The sequence below is a fragment of the Lepidochelys kempii genome, chromosome 3 (genome assembly GCF_965140265.1).
Source record: "Lepidochelys kempii isolate rLepKem1 chromosome 3, rLepKem1.hap2, whole genome shotgun sequence".
Classification (NCBI taxonomy): Eukaryota; Metazoa; Chordata; order Testudines; family Cheloniidae; genus Lepidochelys; species Lepidochelys kempii.
In genome coordinates this window covers 146,683,868-146,702,007 of record NC_133258.1, presented here as the reverse complement: position 1 = coordinate 146,702,007, position 18,140 = coordinate 146,683,868, and the positions used below count along the sequence as shown (strand labels likewise).

The window sequence follows — 18,140 nt, the reverse complement described above, 5'->3', positions numbered from 1 at the left end:
ATTTTGGGTACTCAACTTGAGACATCTTGAAGGGATCTTATGTTTCAGAACTGCTGAGCACTCTCTCTCTAAAATCCAGGCTCCTTTAAACTATCTCTAGTTGGGCACACAAAATCACTTTTAAACATGTAGCTATGAGCACTCTAGAAAAGTCAGGACAGCATGTGTTCCAGTCTCTGTGGTGCAATGCTTCTTTTGCTGGATTTACACTCCTTAAGATCAACTATCCTCACAACTCCAGGACTACCAAGCCTGTCTCTCTCTGACATAAACACAAACATTTTAAAGAAAAAAAGGGTTTTCTATCTCAATCTATTTTCAAAAATTGCTTTTGGAACACACAGCAGCCAGTCTGAGTAATCCGACTGACAACAATTCCATTCACATGGTAGTAGTGTTTTCCTGTTTAAAATAAGATTTTCCTATCTATGCTCCAGTTTATTTTTAAGTTCAGAAAACACAAGTTGTATGTCACCCAGCTGCTTTTTCTTTCCCGCTCCATTTGCATTTAGCCCTGAAGGGACATAGTTTTATTCACATTTGGATAAACAAACTCAGAAAAATGTAATTTACGTGTATATTAGCCTGTAAATGGTGTGTGTTTCCTTGGCTTCACTTATCCACCAATAGGTTCAGTCAATCTCACATCCACTGTGGAGACTAGGACTGAGCAAAGATGCATGAGGAAAAAAATCTGGTTTATATGTTCTCAGGGAAAAAGTAATGCAGAGCAAAATCAATACATTTCATTCTGAAAATAGAGCCCTTGGTGTAACCCAAGTACATATATTTCCTTAATTTACTTTATAAATGTGTCCTAATTATTACCATACAAAACCCCACACCATTTTAGGTCTTAACTATTTCAGTTTTCCCACCCCCACTCTTAGGCCTCTATGTGGTACTAAGGCAGCTTGGTATTATGGGTGGAGGGATAAAAAAGTGGGGGAAAGAAAATGTAAGATGATGTGATGTGGCATTTGTTTGGGATGACCTGCCTGACTAACTTGTGGCTTCACCATCCTTATAGATTCCTCGCTAGTCATGAGTAATGCATCCATCCCAAAAAAATCTGACCACCACCACACTGTAATGTTTTCTCTATAAACACACACAGTTGCAAAAATGTATAAAAGTACCTGTTCTAGAATCTAGGTATCATTGATTAAAAATACAGTACACCCTTAAAAAGAAAAGGAGTACTTAGAGATTAACGAATTTATTTGAGCATAAGCTTTCGTGAGCTACAGCTCACTTCATTGGATGCATACAGTGGAAAATACAGTGGGGAGATTTTATATACACAGAGAACATAAAACAATGGGTGTTACCATACAGACTGTAACAAGAGTGATCAGGTAAGGTGAGCTATTACCAGCAGGAGAGCGGGGGAGGGGAGGGGGGGCCTTTTGTAGTGATAATCAAGGTGGGCCATTTCCAGCAGTTGATAATGTAGCTTTGAACCTTATGAGGTTAATGACCTGAAAAAAAAATCTCTTGATCAATGTGATAAACTGTCCTCCCTACCCTGCAGATCCTCCATAACTTTATGCAGGACACCCCCTGCAAATAAAGCCTCACAACAGATTAGCTGTTCGAGAGCAGACCAAGGTTGGAGGTGAGTTCCAGAGTCAAGAACGCCCTGCCACTAGTGAGTTATCTTGATCACTTACCGGATAATAACTGTGCTGGCATCCTACAAGGATAGAGGTGGGTCTCTAACACAACCAGAACCCAAACTGGATCAGAATCAACATATTAAGTCTCACTCAGAACTGAAGGCAGCTAGTGCAGATTACAGGTGTAGTGTGCTTTTTGTGTGAAACACTGCGTAACAAGTGAGTCAGTGAATTCTGCACCAGCTACAATTTCTAAATGGTTTTAATGTGTAGACTCACATAGAAATGATCCATCCTGGAGACGATAAAGCCCTGGTAAGGGTGCCAAGGTCCACATTCAAAAGGAAAGGTCACAGCTTTTTGCTGTGTGCAAATAAAAGCAGTAACGATGGCTCCATGTTTATCTGGGCATCCAGAAACTCGTGTCTTGCTTGTTTTTCCCCATCTTATGCACCAGTCTTCTATTATACTCTCGTAAATTGCTTGACTGAGCGAGCAGCGTTGGATGAGATGGATATGGAGAAGAGAATTATTTGCATATGGAACATGCTGTAGTCCATATTTATCACAAACTAATAGGCCTATGTAACCTTTTGAACAAGAGGGTTAACAGAATGGAGTTCTGGGGAATCCTGCATGACAGAACCCTCTGGGAAGATGAGCAATTGCCCAAAACTACCCTCTGGGATCTTTTAGAAAAGAGCAACTTCACCTACTGCTGCTAGGGTCTCTAGTCATGTTCCATCACTAGTATTACAGGCAGCCAACAGATTTAAAAGAATCGTCATGAACACCTCATTTACATTCTTCACCAGGAGATCAACTAATGACAAGTACTAATTGGCAGGCCAGATGTGAGGGGCCTCCACTATCTTTTTACATCAGGATTGACTGTTTTGGATTCTCATCTCCCTGCACACTGGGGATTTGTGCAGAGCTAGGAGGGAAGATTCTTAGGAGGGCGCTGTAGAGGACCCCGTTTGAAAAGGTTGCATTCACAGCCTGGTTCATGTGGATTGGAGAGATCATGGGCAACGGGATAGCTAAACTGGGTTTAAAGAGAAATGTTTAAAATGAAAAGTAATTGAGATTTGTCATAGGAACTAGTAATAACTACAAAGAAGCTGGTGTTAGTTTATATTTAAAAACAGAAACATGAAACCAATAAGTAGATATTTCACAATTGCCCTGACCACTGTTGCTGGTTCCTTCTCTATCCATTTCCCATTCCCTTTGTATGTCTCTTTTTACATTTTAACCCCTTTAGTGCAGAGACAGTGTCATCCCCCTGTTTGGGAAGTGTCCAGCACACTTTGGGAGATCGTACAATTTGAATAATTGTTTGTTTACATGGGATTAATTAATTTTGCTGCTCCTCAACATTTGAGCAAAAGTCTCTTCCAAGTTTAGAGTACTGAGACAGTCCATGTTAGCTGTCCCAATAAGCTATCTGATATTTCCCTTATCATGCTCTAACACAGAATCACAGAAGAGGAGAGGCAGGAGTTTAAAAGCAGAGCAGGCTGGTATTCCTTTGTGTTAAAAGTCACCTTTTATCCTGGAAATGGGAGTATACCCAGCCACCTCAGTATCCAATCTAAGACAGGTTTGGCAAGCTTTCTGGCACCAAAGCTCATCATTTACTCATCAGGAGGATTCACTGGGGCCACAGAATCACCAGTAATTCATGAGGCTGCAGTAGTCTTGGGCTTGTGAGGGGCAGGCTTCAGTGAAAATACCCAAATTTAGGACTGTCTGGGTAGGGGAGGCAGTCCTCATGCCATACTAGGAAGTTTTCCATTGTGAAATGGGGGAAAACTGAAGTTCTTGCAGGGATTGAGTTGTCTCTGCCCTAATTGGCAACTGTCTCCTCTTGAGATTCTGAGTCAAATGTTGCTGGATTGAGGAGTACAGAAGTCAGATATCTCAGACTGAAGGTAGCTTTAGTCTCCATGACCTCTGTGAAGTCTTCCATGATGTACTTATTATTAGAGAAGAGGCCAGACACAGAATCAGTCAGGGACACAGTCAAAGCTGTCAATGTTCTGTGCAATGGAGGATGTCTGCAAAGTGATTGGGGTGGGGATGGAACACTACAGGCTGCATTAGAAGAGAGGAGGACCCTTACATGTGGCCACATCAAGTGAAGAAATAGTTGTAGTAAAAACAATCAATGGAGAAGGGTAGTTAAACCCTAATTACAGAATACTAATATTTATTTATGCACAAATTTTACCTTTATTACTTCCACTGTTATTTAAGGGCTAGATAGATGTGTGTAAATGGAAGATAATGAGGATTTACTCCCAGACTGCTAAATGAGCTCATGCTGCACATCTTCAACTTTTTGTTAAAAATGTGTATGCCACACAGAATCAGTGGACATTATTATTTATTTTGAAAATCAAGACAGCTAAATCTAAGAAACACGTGTTCAAGCTGATGGTGGGATGGTTCTTGTTTAAAATCTGCCACCACATAGAAAGGAGAACTTGGGAGATTCCCCTGCCTCGGATGGATTTCACACCTTCCTTGATAGTGCTAAAACTTTCCTTCCAGAGAAGATTTAGTGCTAGGACTCAAAAATAATTCTAAAAAGCATTTTTTTCTTCTTTTGGAATAAACCAGATTGTACCAAAAGGTAGATATTCTTAAAAAATAACCCCCGCCCCCCAAACAACAACAACAACAACAACGAACCAACTGGTGATTGAGTCTCAAGTCTCCCTACATGTCTCGTGGCCTATACTTTTAATGAAGCAAGCTGAATACTGCTATGTCCATCACTATATTTTTCATTTAATAACTTTTCATTAAATATTCACCTTGCAAGTATGCAGCTACTTGGATAACATGACATTTGCTTGAGAACACAGAAAATAAAAAAATGTAACCAACTAGAATTTTTCCTATTTCTCACCTTTCCTTTTTTCCCAATTAAGACAAGATCTAAATCGTTTTGCATTTCATCCTATGCTATATCATCACTGGGATTTCTCACTCTCTCCAATCTGCAGCAGTGTACAGCTATGTCCTGGAGCCAATTATATAATGCACTCAGGCAGAACTAATCCTAAATAAATGCTTTATAAATACGATTGGTTTTATTCCAGAAAACCCAGGCCCACAGAAGCAGACACACAATTTTAAGAGATTTAGTAGACATGACCTTAAAAACAGTTTAGAAGCTCAGGGCATCTGACTGTGAGGACATCAGTGTTGTACAGGAAAATATTTATTACAAATTTGTGTTATGTGTTACAGTTGCAATTTCATCAGCAGAAACTGGAGCAAATAAAGCATGTCATCATTGTCTTCCTTCCAGGAAATCTTATTTTTATCTCAGCACTGATTCCTCAGTTGGTTGCTCATTTCTTGCAGTTCAGCAATCATGCTGTCCATAGCTGTTACTTCATCAACTAATTCACTGGAAACCTCACTGCTTGTTGCATCTGCAAAAAGTTGCTGCATAATAAAGACAAAAACAATATTTAACTATATTTACAGTCATCATAATCGAAACTAGATGCAGTGAGATCATCCTACAAACAGAATTAAAGTCCCCAATTTGCATATCGTGACCTCTGATCTCTCTCTTTTTTTCGCATCCATGGTCATCTCCCTCATCTTAACTTGACCCACCAATGCCACTTTGTGGTGAACAAACAGAAGGCACACATAGAAGTGAATGACTATCATTCTCTTCTCAGACTCAGAGCATGTTTCCTTTTCAGTCCGCCTGACATTCTCCAGTCCGCCCAGGAAAGCTGGGTTTCTGTTAAGGCCCACTCCTGCCCCTATTAAAATCTTAAGACGTTTTGCCATTAATCTCAGTAAACAGGATCAGACTCTCCCTTCACACCACAGTTCACACAACACTGTTGTGTGGACTGATCTGTTTGGTAAAGTAAAAGTAGTTCTGTATTTTAACTGACTGTCATTTTTTCTTGTATGTTATACTATATATCATTTGTTCCAGATTGCCAAAATAAACATGTTGTAACATTTGATGTCAGAACATGAGTGGGTGGCTGCAGGCATCTGTCAATAATTAACTCAATCAACAGAAAACAAGACGCTGAAGTGTAATAATAATGCTAAGCACTTATACAGTGGTTTATATTTTTAAAACTTCAGTGTCGACAAATCCTGTAAAATACTGTAATCCTTCCTTTACATATAGGAAAAGTGAGGCAGAGAGGTTAAATGATTTGCCTAAAGCGATACAACATGTTAGTAGTAAAACTGGGATTACATCTCAAGACTTCCTGAATCACTCCTTTGTATTACCCACTAAAAGACAATGCTACCCGACAGCCAGCTTCTGCCATCCGTAGTTATGTTGCTTTCCTCAAGTTAGTCTCATTGAAATGCATGGGACTATTTGAGGAGTGAGGTACCACTTAGCATGAATATGGGTGGCAGAATAAATGTCATGCTGGTGATCAAAAGGGAAATCTGGCCATAAATTCCATGTTTTTGATCCAAAGGAAGTGTGTAGAGTAATTCACTTTGTCAAACTCAATGACTAAAAGACAGAACGAAGCCTAAATTTAGATAGGATAAAAACTAACCAAGGGCATAAGGATTGCTATGGGATATATACGTCACCACCACCATCAAAATATAAGAAAATAAGATTGACATATAAACAAAAGTATGCTATGGAGAGCTAACAAGTCACCAACTTGCTTCACGAATGCTTTGCCACTGAACAAAGAACTCCTTCTTACAGAAATATAGATTTGCTCATTTTAAAAACTACACATGATTTTTTTGGACACTCAGCCTAGCAAACTCAAACTAGGAATTTGGCAGGCAAGTTAGGTCCTTCCTGTGTAATGCAGGTAGTCAATTTACACTGGCTCAGAATTACTGACATTACACTGACTTTTTTTTTAAAAATCTGCTACTTTCTTAACATTGTTAAAGAACTAGTCAGTTAGACTAATCAACTAGATATGCATGATTTACTTTAAAAGAAACTGTGCTGATCTGTTCATATCACCTGTATGGTCAGGAAGCTTTAGCATTTGATCTTTAATTATTTTCTCCGCTCTCTCTCTTCTTCTGAAGAACAAGTCACTAGTCTAACACCTAAGATCATTCTCAGTACCTTGAAAGAAAAGTACTTTGTTCAAAATCCCCCCCAAACACTGAGTCCTCAAACTAAAGACAAGAACCAGGTGAAAAAATGGCTATACTGGAGTTACTGCTGAGCAGACATATAAATCGAAACTTTTGAAGGGGGGTAGTATTTAAACAAAAAACAAAACACAAAAATCTTTCTTAGTGCAATGTGACGTTTAAAATTTAAGACAAAAAATTGGAACATACAGAAAAATCAGTTCAGATCACCCAAACAACTTAATCTCTGCCCATTTCACTTCTCTTACAATTGTCAGAAACTTAGACACCCTTATCTGCCAGGAACATACAAGTTCATTTCATCAGTAACTTTCGGAATTAAGAACAGATTTTACTAGACTCTGATTCTTAATCTTCCAAAGATTGCACCATACAGTATGATTTAAACCACCTGGACTTGTGTTTACATCATTCATGCCAGGGACTCCTGCCTCCTTTCAAGAGTCATACTTAGTCTAAAGAAAAGACATACATACAGTCCTTTACTACTTACTGAATCAAAACAGAACACACAAACGGCAATAATTTCCCAGTATTCCCAAGAGGTACTGAAGTCAGCATTTAAACAAATGTCATTAGTCATGGAGTCAGCATATCTAGCGATACAAACTTCCTAGGCTCAGATCCTTAAATTACAGTCCTTAAATGGTAAGAACCAAGTTTAGCCAAGTTTGTAAATGTATATACATGTATATAAAACCTATGCTCTGTAATTCACACACGCTAAGTACAGACACAGGATGAAGCGATCTTAAAATCAGATAGGAACATTAATTTTTATTCAACAAAAATATATTCAGGAGCAGGCCTTAATTAAAGAATGAGTACACCTTACACTGTGAAGGGAAGGAAGAGTAAAAGATAGAATGTTGATGGTTGTACAGGGACAGAATTAAGGATGACTGCATAGCTACAAATTTTCAATTTTATTTTTGAATTATCACATTTTTATGGCATTTTCAAAAATGCTTAGTGTTATGTTTGTTTATACCTAACTACAGTTTAAAATATTTTGCCTAGGAATTTAAAAAAAAATTCAATAATGCTGAGTTGCAATAATTCTGGCAGATTTTGCAATCCGTGCAGAGTTGGAGCCCATTGCTTCTCAGACGGTCTCCCACAACCCCTGCTCCCAGAATGGTTTCCTGCCTGGCATTCTTCTCATGGCCATCCACATATGGAAAATAACCCAGAAGTGAAACATAACTCCATTTCTGAAGTCTTCCAACCTTCCAAACCACCTGTGCCAGTTTGCGTGACATTTTCCAATAAAATTCTAACCTGAGCTAAGAATTGGCCTGCGAAATTTTAGGATGATTGGTTTGGTTTAGGCAAAGATGGGGAGAGAAAAATTTGGCTTATAATAGTGACCCTTAATTAAGCAGAAATGAGCATCCCTCTATGATGTAGTGTGATTCATGGGCATTATCTGATCTATAAATGTCTTCTATTTAGGAGGTGGGCTGAGAGATCAGAACTAAAGATAAAGTCATAGAGACTTTTCCTTTGAGATATTTCTAAACCAGTCTCACCTTTGCTTTGGATGACAAGCCACGCAGGTTGAGTCGAGCTGAAGAAAGTATCTGCAAAGCTCCCTGGTGATCAGATTTGTTTTTACTGCACTTTATTGCCACTAAAAGTCAAAGCAAAAGGGGGAAAAACATTAAACACCATAATGATAGCCTGTAGGTATAAATCCAACAGTTAATCAGAACACTGAACAGCTGTCATAAAACATTTGGAACATAATATCCCACAAAGAGAAAACTTGATTAAAAATAGTAAGTTTGCTTAAGGAGAAAACAAAAGCGTAAACAAGAATATGTTCAGTTAAGGTATATTTTAGGATTCCTTCACAAGTCATTCTCACTACTTGTATTGACAGACCCTACTGCTCTATAAAAAAAAGTGCCATATACCTCCAACACATACACTATGTATACACCACATTCCTTAAGACTGCACTATAAAGCAAAACCTTAACCCTGATCTCATATTTCTCCAAGAGAAAACACACCACACCACACCACACACTTCACTGGTGCACAGATGTCTATATGGGTGTGCTGATTTTTTTGGCACATTCAGAGAATTCTGAGGGATTACTGAGGTATGATTTTACTTCGCAGAAGCCGTGTTGGTTAGTTCCCATCATGCCAAGATCATCCAGATCCTATATAATTCTATTTCTATTTTTTTAAATTTGTAATTACCATTTAAGCCAATTTACCCAGCACTGTTGTAAGGCTTATTGGTCTATAATTCTCACTATCACCCCATGTAGTCTGTTAAAAATAGATGCATTTACTATACTCCAGGATAGAAGCTAATTTTAATAAGATTGGACATTTTCATTAACAGCTCAACCACCTCATTCTTAAGTTCTTTCAGAATTCTTGGATGTACTATATGATGCTTAATTGGCAACTGATACTCCTTAATTTTTCAATATATTCCAGCACCTCTTCTTTTGACACCACAGTCTCTGACAATACCTCATCTTTACAAGAGGAGGCTACTTCCCTGTAACTGGAGATTCTTCAAGATATGTGGTCCCTATTTGTATTCTACTGAGGCTTATATGCATATGCCATACATCTGGAGCTGGAGATTTTGAAAGTAGTAGTGTCTGCTGGTCTGCACATGTGCCCTTGCTCCACCTCAGGGTTACATCCAAGGCGATAAAGGGCAGGGTAGAACAACCGCACTCTCAGTTCCTTCTCCACTGCGAACCAAGAAATCCACAGCAGAGGGGAAGGAGGGTGGGATTGGAATACAGATAGGGACCACACATCTTGAAGAACCTCCAGTTACAGGTTAGTAACCTCATCTTCTTCGAGTGATGGCCCCTATTGTATTCCACTGAGAGTGATTAACAAGCAGAACATAGTGAGAAGGAAGATGATAAAACCGTGGAATGGAGAACAGCTATGCTGAACAGGGCATCCATCGCAGAGTCTTGCACCAAGGTGTACTGGGAAGAGAAGTTACTCACCAAGGGAGAGGGAGGCAATCCCAACAACAGATAGCTGAGTGTAATGCATCCTGAAATCCACTTAGAAATCCTTTGAGCAGAGATTGCTTGCCCCTTAATCCTTTCTACTATAACGATAAAGAGTCTAGGGGACTTCCTGAATGATCTCGTCCTCTGCAGACAGAAGGTCAGGGCACCACAGACATTGAGTGAATGAAGGCACTGTTCTTTCACTGAGGTGTGTGGCTTCAGAAAGAACGCAAGTAAGTGCGTGGGTTGGTTGAGATAAAAATGGGATACAACCTTTGGCAGAAACTTGGGACGCAAGTGCAGGGAAACTTTATCTTTATGGAATGTGGTAAATGGGGGCTCCACTATCATTGTCCCCAGTTCGCCTACCCTTCTTGCAAAATAGCAATAGCTATTAGGAAGGCAGCCTTCATGGAGAGGAGAGACAGGGAGCAGGAGGCTAGTGGTTCAAAGGGTAATTTCATCAATATTGTGAGGACAAGGTTGAAATCCCATTGGGGAGCAGTGGGTTGAACGGAAGGATAAGTTTGTAGGAGGCCCTTCCAAAATTTTGTAGTCAAGGGGTGTGTAAAGACAGAGTGCCTTTCCAAATGGGGGTGGAAAGCACTAATTACTGCTATGTGCACTTTGACAGAGTTGAGAGTGAGTTCTGACTCCTTCAGGGACAGGAGATAGTCCAAGAGAAGAGGAATGCCCATGGCTTCAGGGGCAAGACTCTTCTGCTGGGCCCAGGAGGTGAAATGTTTCCACTTGGCCTGATAGGACTGCATTGTGCACTCTTTCCTGCTACTTGAAAGGACATCTTGTACTGACAACGAACATTCCCATTCTAACGAAGATGCCCATCCAAAAACCAAGCTCTCAGGTGACGGGTGTGTGGAATGGGATGTCTGATCCTGCCGTTGCGTTGCGTAAGCAGTTCCAGAAAAGCTGGCAGCAGAAGTGGGGGACATGTAGACAAACGGAGAAGGGAAAACCAGAATTGGTGAGGCCAGAAAAGGGCAATCAGGATGACCGTAGCTCCCTACTGCCCCATCTGATCTTGTATAGGACACATGGCAGGAATGGTAGGGGAGGAAAGGCATTACTGATCTGGTCTGATCGGTGGATAACTAAGGCATTGCCTTGGGAAAAGATGCAGAGCCCTCCCCAGGAGCTGTACTGGATGCATTTGCTGTTTGTGCTGGAGGCAAAGAGGTCTCTGGTCAGATTCCTCCAGCAGTTGAAAACGGTGGCAATCACAGAGTCGTGTAGCTCCCATTCATGGTCAGCCACAAATTTCCTGCTGAGGGAGTCTGCAATCACGTTCTGAGTTCCCAGAAGAAAGGCTGCTGACAACAGGATCTTGTGGGCGATGCATCAGTCCCAGAGATGAACAGCTTCTGCACAAAGTACTGGTGACCTCGTGCACCCTTGTTTATTTATGTAGTAAATGGTGATGGTGTTGTCTGACATGATGAGAACGTGACAGAAGTGAATAGATGGGAGAAATGCATGACATGCTGTCCTTACCATCCGAAGTTCTAGGATGCTGATGTACATCCTGGATTTCTGAGTGGTCTAAGTTCCTTGTGTCATGAGTTTGCCCATGTGGGCACCCCAGCCATTGAGCAATGCATCTGTGATGATCGTTGTGCTTCGAGAAGACGGAAAGAAGGGTATCCCGGTGAAAACCTGAACCGGGTCCATCCACCATCGAAGGGAACAGAGAACCTCGGGGGAAACTGTCAGTAGGAGGTCCATGGAATGGTGCGTGGGATAATAGGATCTCTCAAGCAACAGCTGTAGGCATAAGAAGCGGAAATGAATGAAGGCAGTGATGTACATGCTTGCTGCCATGTGGCCAAGAAGGGAAAGGCAAGTTCTGGTTGGAACAGAAGTACTGGAGGCCACTGTGGTAATCAGTGCTTGCAGGGCCTGAAATCTATCCTCTGGTATGTAGCCATGTGCACAGAACGCATCAATATGTGCCCTGAATTACTATACGGACTGTGTGGGATATGCTCACCCCCAGGGAGGAAAGGAGTAGGAGCAGCAAGGAGGTTGAAGGTTGAGCCTCTTGTCTGGATCGTACTCTAGTAGCCAGTCATCGAGATAAGGGAATTTAAGGACCCCTTGACACCAGTGAAGACCCATGGACCCGTGTGCCCGAATGGTATAACTCTGTACTGGAAGTGTCTTGGGCCTACCATAAATCTCAAGAACTGTCTGTGGGTAGGATGGATATCTAAATGGAAGTAAGCATCTTGCATATTAAGAGCCATAAACCACGCATCTCTTTCTAGTGAGAGTATAATGGCTGCAAGGGTGGCCATATGAAACTTTGGTTTAGGTATGAAGTGGCTGAGATGACAGAGATCTAAGATTGGTCTCCATCCTCCCTTCTTGGGCACCAGGAAATAGGTGGAATGGAACCCTGCACCTTGAAATACTGTAGGAACAGGCTCTATTGATCCTCTTTGCAGTAGGGAGTCTACCTCTAGGGAGAGCATACTGTCATGAGAGTGGTCCTGGAAGCAGGACGGGACGAGGCATGTGGATGAGGTAGCATCATGAACTTGATCATATAGCCATGTCGAATGACATTCAGGACCCACTTGTCTATTGTAATTGCACTCTGAGCTGGTAAAAAGTGTGCTAGATGTCCCTCAAAGAGGAAGGGTTGTACGTATGATAGGATGCAAGGCAACTGACGGCTCTCTAGATGCACTCAGAAATATCACTTTTGTGAAGACTGAGTTTGTGGTGTCGAAGACTATATGGGCAGACCCGGGGGATGGGACCATTGGTCTTCTGACGCTTTCAAAGATGCTTGTAGAGTTGCTGATGAAAGGACTGAGGAGTTCTGACCTGTTGTGTGGGAGGTAGGTGGTAAAACTTTCACTTGGGTGCAGGTGTATAAATACACAGCGATCACAGGGTGTCTCTGGAGTCCTTGAAGGAGTCGTCAGTCTCCTGGTTGAAGAGGTGAGATTCATCAAAAGGGAGGTCCTCAATGGAATTCTGCACCTCCTAAGGAAATCAGACAAATGGAACCAGGATTCCCTCCTCATGACAATCCCTGTGGCCACAGTTCGTGAAGATCTGTCCACTGAATCCACTACAGCCTGGAGCACTGTCCTGGTGCCCAGTCTGCCTTCCTCTGGGATAGTGTGGAAGTGTGCATGATCCTCCTGGGGAAGATTCTCTACAAAGTCTGCTAACTGACTGTAATTTAGAAAGTCATATTTAGCTAATAACGCCTGGTAGTTGGAGATCAGAAACTGAAGGCTGGCTGAAGAAAAGACCTTGCAACCTAGGAAGTCTGGTCTCTTACCTTTCTTGTCAGCTAGAGTAGAATGTGGAGGTTGTTACCAGGCTTGTTCCATTGCTGCTTGTATAAATCAAGGAATTGGACAGGGGGTGAGAAAACAGAAACTCAGACCCCTTTGCCAGTACATAGTATCTCTTTTCCACTGATTTTGCGGTGGGTGTGCAAGTGACCAGAGTATGCCAGAAAGTTTGGGCCAGTTGAGGAACAACATAGTAAATGTTGCTGATGCCCTCAGTAAATGTTGACTGGTCGCACCACTCTGAATGGTACAAATGCATGCAAGGTATCAAGCAACTGATGTTGGCTCTCCTGCACTTCCTCCAGTGGAATGTGGAGGGCATCAGCAACTCTTTGTAACAGTTCCTGGATCTGACGGTGGTCATCAGGGGAGGGAGGAGAAAGGAATCAACAGCACTGCTACATCTGGATGATTAAGGGAACCTCTCTGGTTCTGGCAGTAACATCAGAGTCGGGCTAAGTGGTGCATCCTCTGACTCTGGTTCTGAACGCCTAGTCAATGAAGGCCAGAGTGTTACCTGGAAAACAGATTTAGGGTTCCCCCAAAATAGCTCACCTATCACCAATCTGTTCTCCTAAGGCATGGATCTCCAGAGTGGTTAAGGAAATACCTGGAGGACATGGATACAGCTTTCCGATAAATGACTGACAGCCACAAGAAGTATTCTTTTCCAAAACAAGGCACCTTTTAATTGGTGCAAATAACAATCCCTAACACAGTTGCCAACATCCTCAAGTATTGAAGAATGGTATAAAGAAATAATTTAGCTTCCGCACAATGTCCTAATCCTCCTTAACGGATGTTTGTCCTGGGCTATTCTTATTACTCTTTCTAATTGCCAAATCGCTTATTACTTTCTTGTTCCTCCACTACTGGCTTATCCATTGTGTCAAGGAGTAGTTGGTGGAGAAGGGTTCTTTCTTTGTGGCTCAACCTAATTTTGCATTCTTGGTTTCTCCCAGTGATCTCAACTGCTGTTTGTTGCTGGATGAAGTTGACTAAGCCCTACTTTACACAAGTGCAGAGAAACTATATTAGGAGTTTGCACCAGTGCAACTACCTCAGTGTAGTTACACAGGTGCTAATTTCCTTCAAGTAGACTGGTCCTTTAAATTTCACCATTAACATCTTTCAGGCTTTCAGCCGTGAAGTAAGAAAAGGAAGTATATTATGAAGATTTGCACAATCTACTCTGAGCAGCAGCTAATTTTGGCATTGTGGGTAGGTGGGCTTGGCAGAAAACTACCACTTATTTCCTCGCCTCTCTTCTTAATTAAGACCAAGGTCTCTAGAAGAACATCTGAGCCCCAATGAAGGGAAGCCAAGGAGCACAGAGATCATAGGTGGTATATCTATCTGAATCTCACTGAGAGGGAGCAAAGACCAAAGAGTCTATCAGAGTCCAGAGCTACACAGTCTACTGAGAATTGCCTCTCAATTTGTATCTTGTCAGCTGAGCTTATTTTGTGGGAGGCTTGGAAGAGTACCACTATAATATTTCTCCCCCAGTGTGCTCTCCCTTTTCACGGCTGAGACAGGAATCATTTTCTCTCACTTTCTCAGGAACTTCCAGAGATCTCTACTGTGTGCTACTCACAGTGTTTGCTGGCTCACAGGCCTTTTAAATGCTGCCTCATCTTATACTCAGGAACTCTATCTCACTGCACCCAGACTCAACTTTTCACATGCAGTAACAAGATTATATCCCAAACAATAGGTGCCATATGAGTTCCAATATCTGAGGATAAGAAAGAATGTATTTTGTTAGTGAGTTTCTTAAGTACTCTGTATATTCTTTATGAATAATATAAAATGTTATGTTTCAGAGCGAACATACCATGGGCAAGCTCTATGGCTCCTTTCACCAATTCTTTAAAAGACGAAATATCTTTCTCCCAATCTGCTGATTGCATTTCACATTTATGTGCCTTGGTGAGATACTGTAGTGACTGCAAAACAATCAATTAACGCAAAATTATAAAAGAATTCCAGTTTAGCTTTATGCACATATTAAACACTCCTCCCAAAAAACTGAACATATCTTTAATATGATGGATTTTCTGAGAGTCAGAGTTTCTCTGAAACCATTAGCACCAGCTGTAACACAGATGTTCACTGATATTGCATCTCAAGGATGTCAGGCACATAAAGTAACATGTGTCTGAAGACAATTTTTATTTTTTATAAATTTGTCTAGACTGATGGACGTGACCCATGTTTGCCAGGTCAAAATAATTAAAAGCATATCCAAAAGAGAAAACACTTACATGTTTTGAACAGCAGTTCTGAACCTAAGAAATATATAGTTAAATACTACAAGGCTTTTTTCCAAAAATATTACCCAATATTGTTTTTCTTAGACTGAGCTATTGCTTTGATACTGCATTGATTCCCAAAAGCAAACAGAAGTATAGAAAATGAATGTAAACAGTAATCAAGGAAGAATTTTCATAAGCAGGAAACTATAATGAAAAACAAATATGATACCAATTTATTAAACAAATGTATAAATGAAAAAAAAAGTGATTCTGGTAATAACCACACTTTCAATACAATTTCTGTCCTTAGTATAACAATGGAACAAATAAAGGGAAAGAAAATATCTAAGATGTAACAGAACCATAAGCACTGATCACTCTGAGTTTATGAAGACCATTTCTTGCCAGACAAATGGGAACATAAATGGGAAATAGGAATCCAGTGCTGTACTACAAGGATCTGGTCGTATTCAACATCTTCACTATCTGGAAAAGGGAATTGTGATACATGAAGTGGGGGGCAGTAGCTCCCTTTGATGGACACTCAGCCAGCCAGCTAGCTAGCTATAAAATCCCTCTTGGTCTGTTCTCTGGTTGTTTCACCTGTAAAGGGTTAACAAGCCCAGATGTAAAAGAAAGCAGAGAACAGACCAAGAGGGATTTTACAGCTAAGTGGCTGGCTAGGTGTCCATCAAAGGGAGCTACTCCCCCCACTTCTTGTATCAAAGGAATCAACAGCACATTAATGAAATTTGCAGATGAAAAACTGGAAGGAAGCTATGAACACAAAGAGAAATAATATCAAGGGATGCAGAGAGATTAGATACACTGAAAAAAACCAAAACAAAATGAGATGCATTTTGTCAATGTAGAGGCTTATACATCAGGTGAAAAATAATCTAAAAAACACACAGCTCAGTGAGTGGGAGAAATTTAAAAAGGAGAAAATAATGATTGCTTGCTATTTTTTCCTTCTCACAGGGGGTGGAGTGTTACTAAAAATAAAAATTAAACATATTGTGTGAAAAAATTGAAGATGCTAAAGTTCTATCACTTGATTAAATGATGGACTAAGAGGGGCATTATAACAGTGTACTACCATCTGAAGAGTCTAAACAGAAGGGAGAAGAAACATCTTAAAGCCATATATAAATTTCATCATTAGAAGCTTTTAAAAACAAGTTGGACAATCACCTGTCAGGGATGGTCTAGGTTTACTTGGTCCTGCCACAGCACAAGGGGCTGGACTTGATGACTTCTCAAGGTCCCTTCCAGCCCTACATTTCTATGATTCTATGGATATTAGAAGCAATGCAGCGAAGATTGGTCATTAGACGCTAAGGGGACCAAGTCCCAACAATAATGTTCCAGCAGTACTGCCTGCTCCCACAGGGGGCCTCTGATGGAGCTGGAACTTACAAGCCTCTGAAGGACCCATACATCTGGCTGTCATCAGGGAATTTTGGCCCTGATGCAGGTAGTAGATAGAGGAGGAACACAATGGGGAATACAGGTTTCTGTAGGGCTAGTCCCAGAGAGGCAGCATATAGGGCTGCCTGCAAATGCTTCCTTGCTGCCACCTCATTTTCCAGGCCCAGCAACAAACGGTTGAGTATGTGGGTGTCAGGCAGGAAGGGAAAAAGATCTGAGGCTGAAGGGTTGTGTGTGTGTGTTTTCTGAGCTTGGATGTATTTGGAGAGAGATGGTACTGAGCCATGGAGAGTTTAATTGCAAATGGGAAGGGTTCTTGGCCTCATGGGCAAGTGTGAGTTGGTGTTAGATTGGAGGGAATTGTGAAGGCTTTAGAAGATTCTGAAGTGGGAGAGGGATGCACTGGGTTAAGCACAGGAGAAAACTGACTGAATTGGTGAAGGAGGTTGTGAGTAGATTGGTGTGTGTGCAAGAGAAAGAGAGTGTATGCTGGGTTAAAAACTAGATCAGAGGGGTGGAGGTTGGGAGGAGGAGAGAACAATGAAGGAGTGACTGAGGGATAAATATTTTCTCCCATACCACCATTTGCTATAAAAGGTATCCCAGTTTTTCATTCTGAAAGTACAGGAGTGGCACCTTTTACTTCCCACTTCCCCATCAACCACATTCTTCCCCCAAAATATGCTTCCTTACCAGTGTCCCTATATTTCATTTTGAAACACTGATTAACATGAAGGAGAGTGTGGTGGATTATTACCTGCCGCCTCAGCAACTATTTTGGACACCAGCCACCACCAGAATAGAGAGATGAAATTAGGAAAGGAAAAATTTAGTCTGAATACCAGGAAAATCTTAACAGCAGCCAGATGTATGAGGCTGTGGAGTATTCTCCCAAGGGAACTGCTGGAAGCCTCATTGCTTGAGTCTTTTAAACCTCAACTAGAACATTTTTTAGTGTTGTGTTCAAAGGGGACAGATGTGCATTTGCAGGGAGAGGGACAAAATGATCTAATAGGCCTTTTCCTGTCTTTATCATCTATGATGCTACGAAAACTGCAAACATTATTTTATATTCTATTCAAGCTCTTTGCTTCTTTCACACTATATGGCTTTTGAAAAATTGCAATAGACAGCTACTTTGATTTAATGCCCAATAGGCACAGGAAAACCTTCAAATTTTGTACAATATAGTAGAAGTTTTATAAATTGATACTGTAAATTAATTCAAGTTGTGCCTGTAGAGACTTTAGTTTTTCAGTTCTCTTTCATGCTCCGTCTACACTAAAATACAACCATGTCAGGAAACTGTCAAAAGTGTACCCTAACTTTTACAAATATGGTCCGAATT

General features: G+C 41.0%; 1 protein-coding gene across 2 annotated transcripts in view; it reads right to left on the bottom strand.

The window, feature by feature from the left end:
* Positions 1-4,405: 4,405 nt before the first annotated feature.
* TTC27 (tetratricopeptide repeat domain 27) overlaps positions 4,406-18,140 on the bottom strand; it is a 185,134-nt gene continuing 171,399 nt past the window's right edge. For both annotated transcript variants that reach the window (XM_073338420.1, XM_073338421.1), the window contains 3 exons: positions 14,941-15,052; positions 8,300-8,400; positions 4,406-5,084 (listed from right to left, as the gene is read on the bottom strand). In XM_073338420.1, the coding sequence (XP_073194521.1) occupies positions 4,962-5,084; positions 8,300-8,400; positions 14,941-15,052 (336 nt within the window). In that variant the 3' untranslated portion in view covers positions 4,406-4,961. The remainder of the gene's footprint in view (positions 5,085-8,299; positions 8,401-14,940; positions 15,053-18,140) is intronic.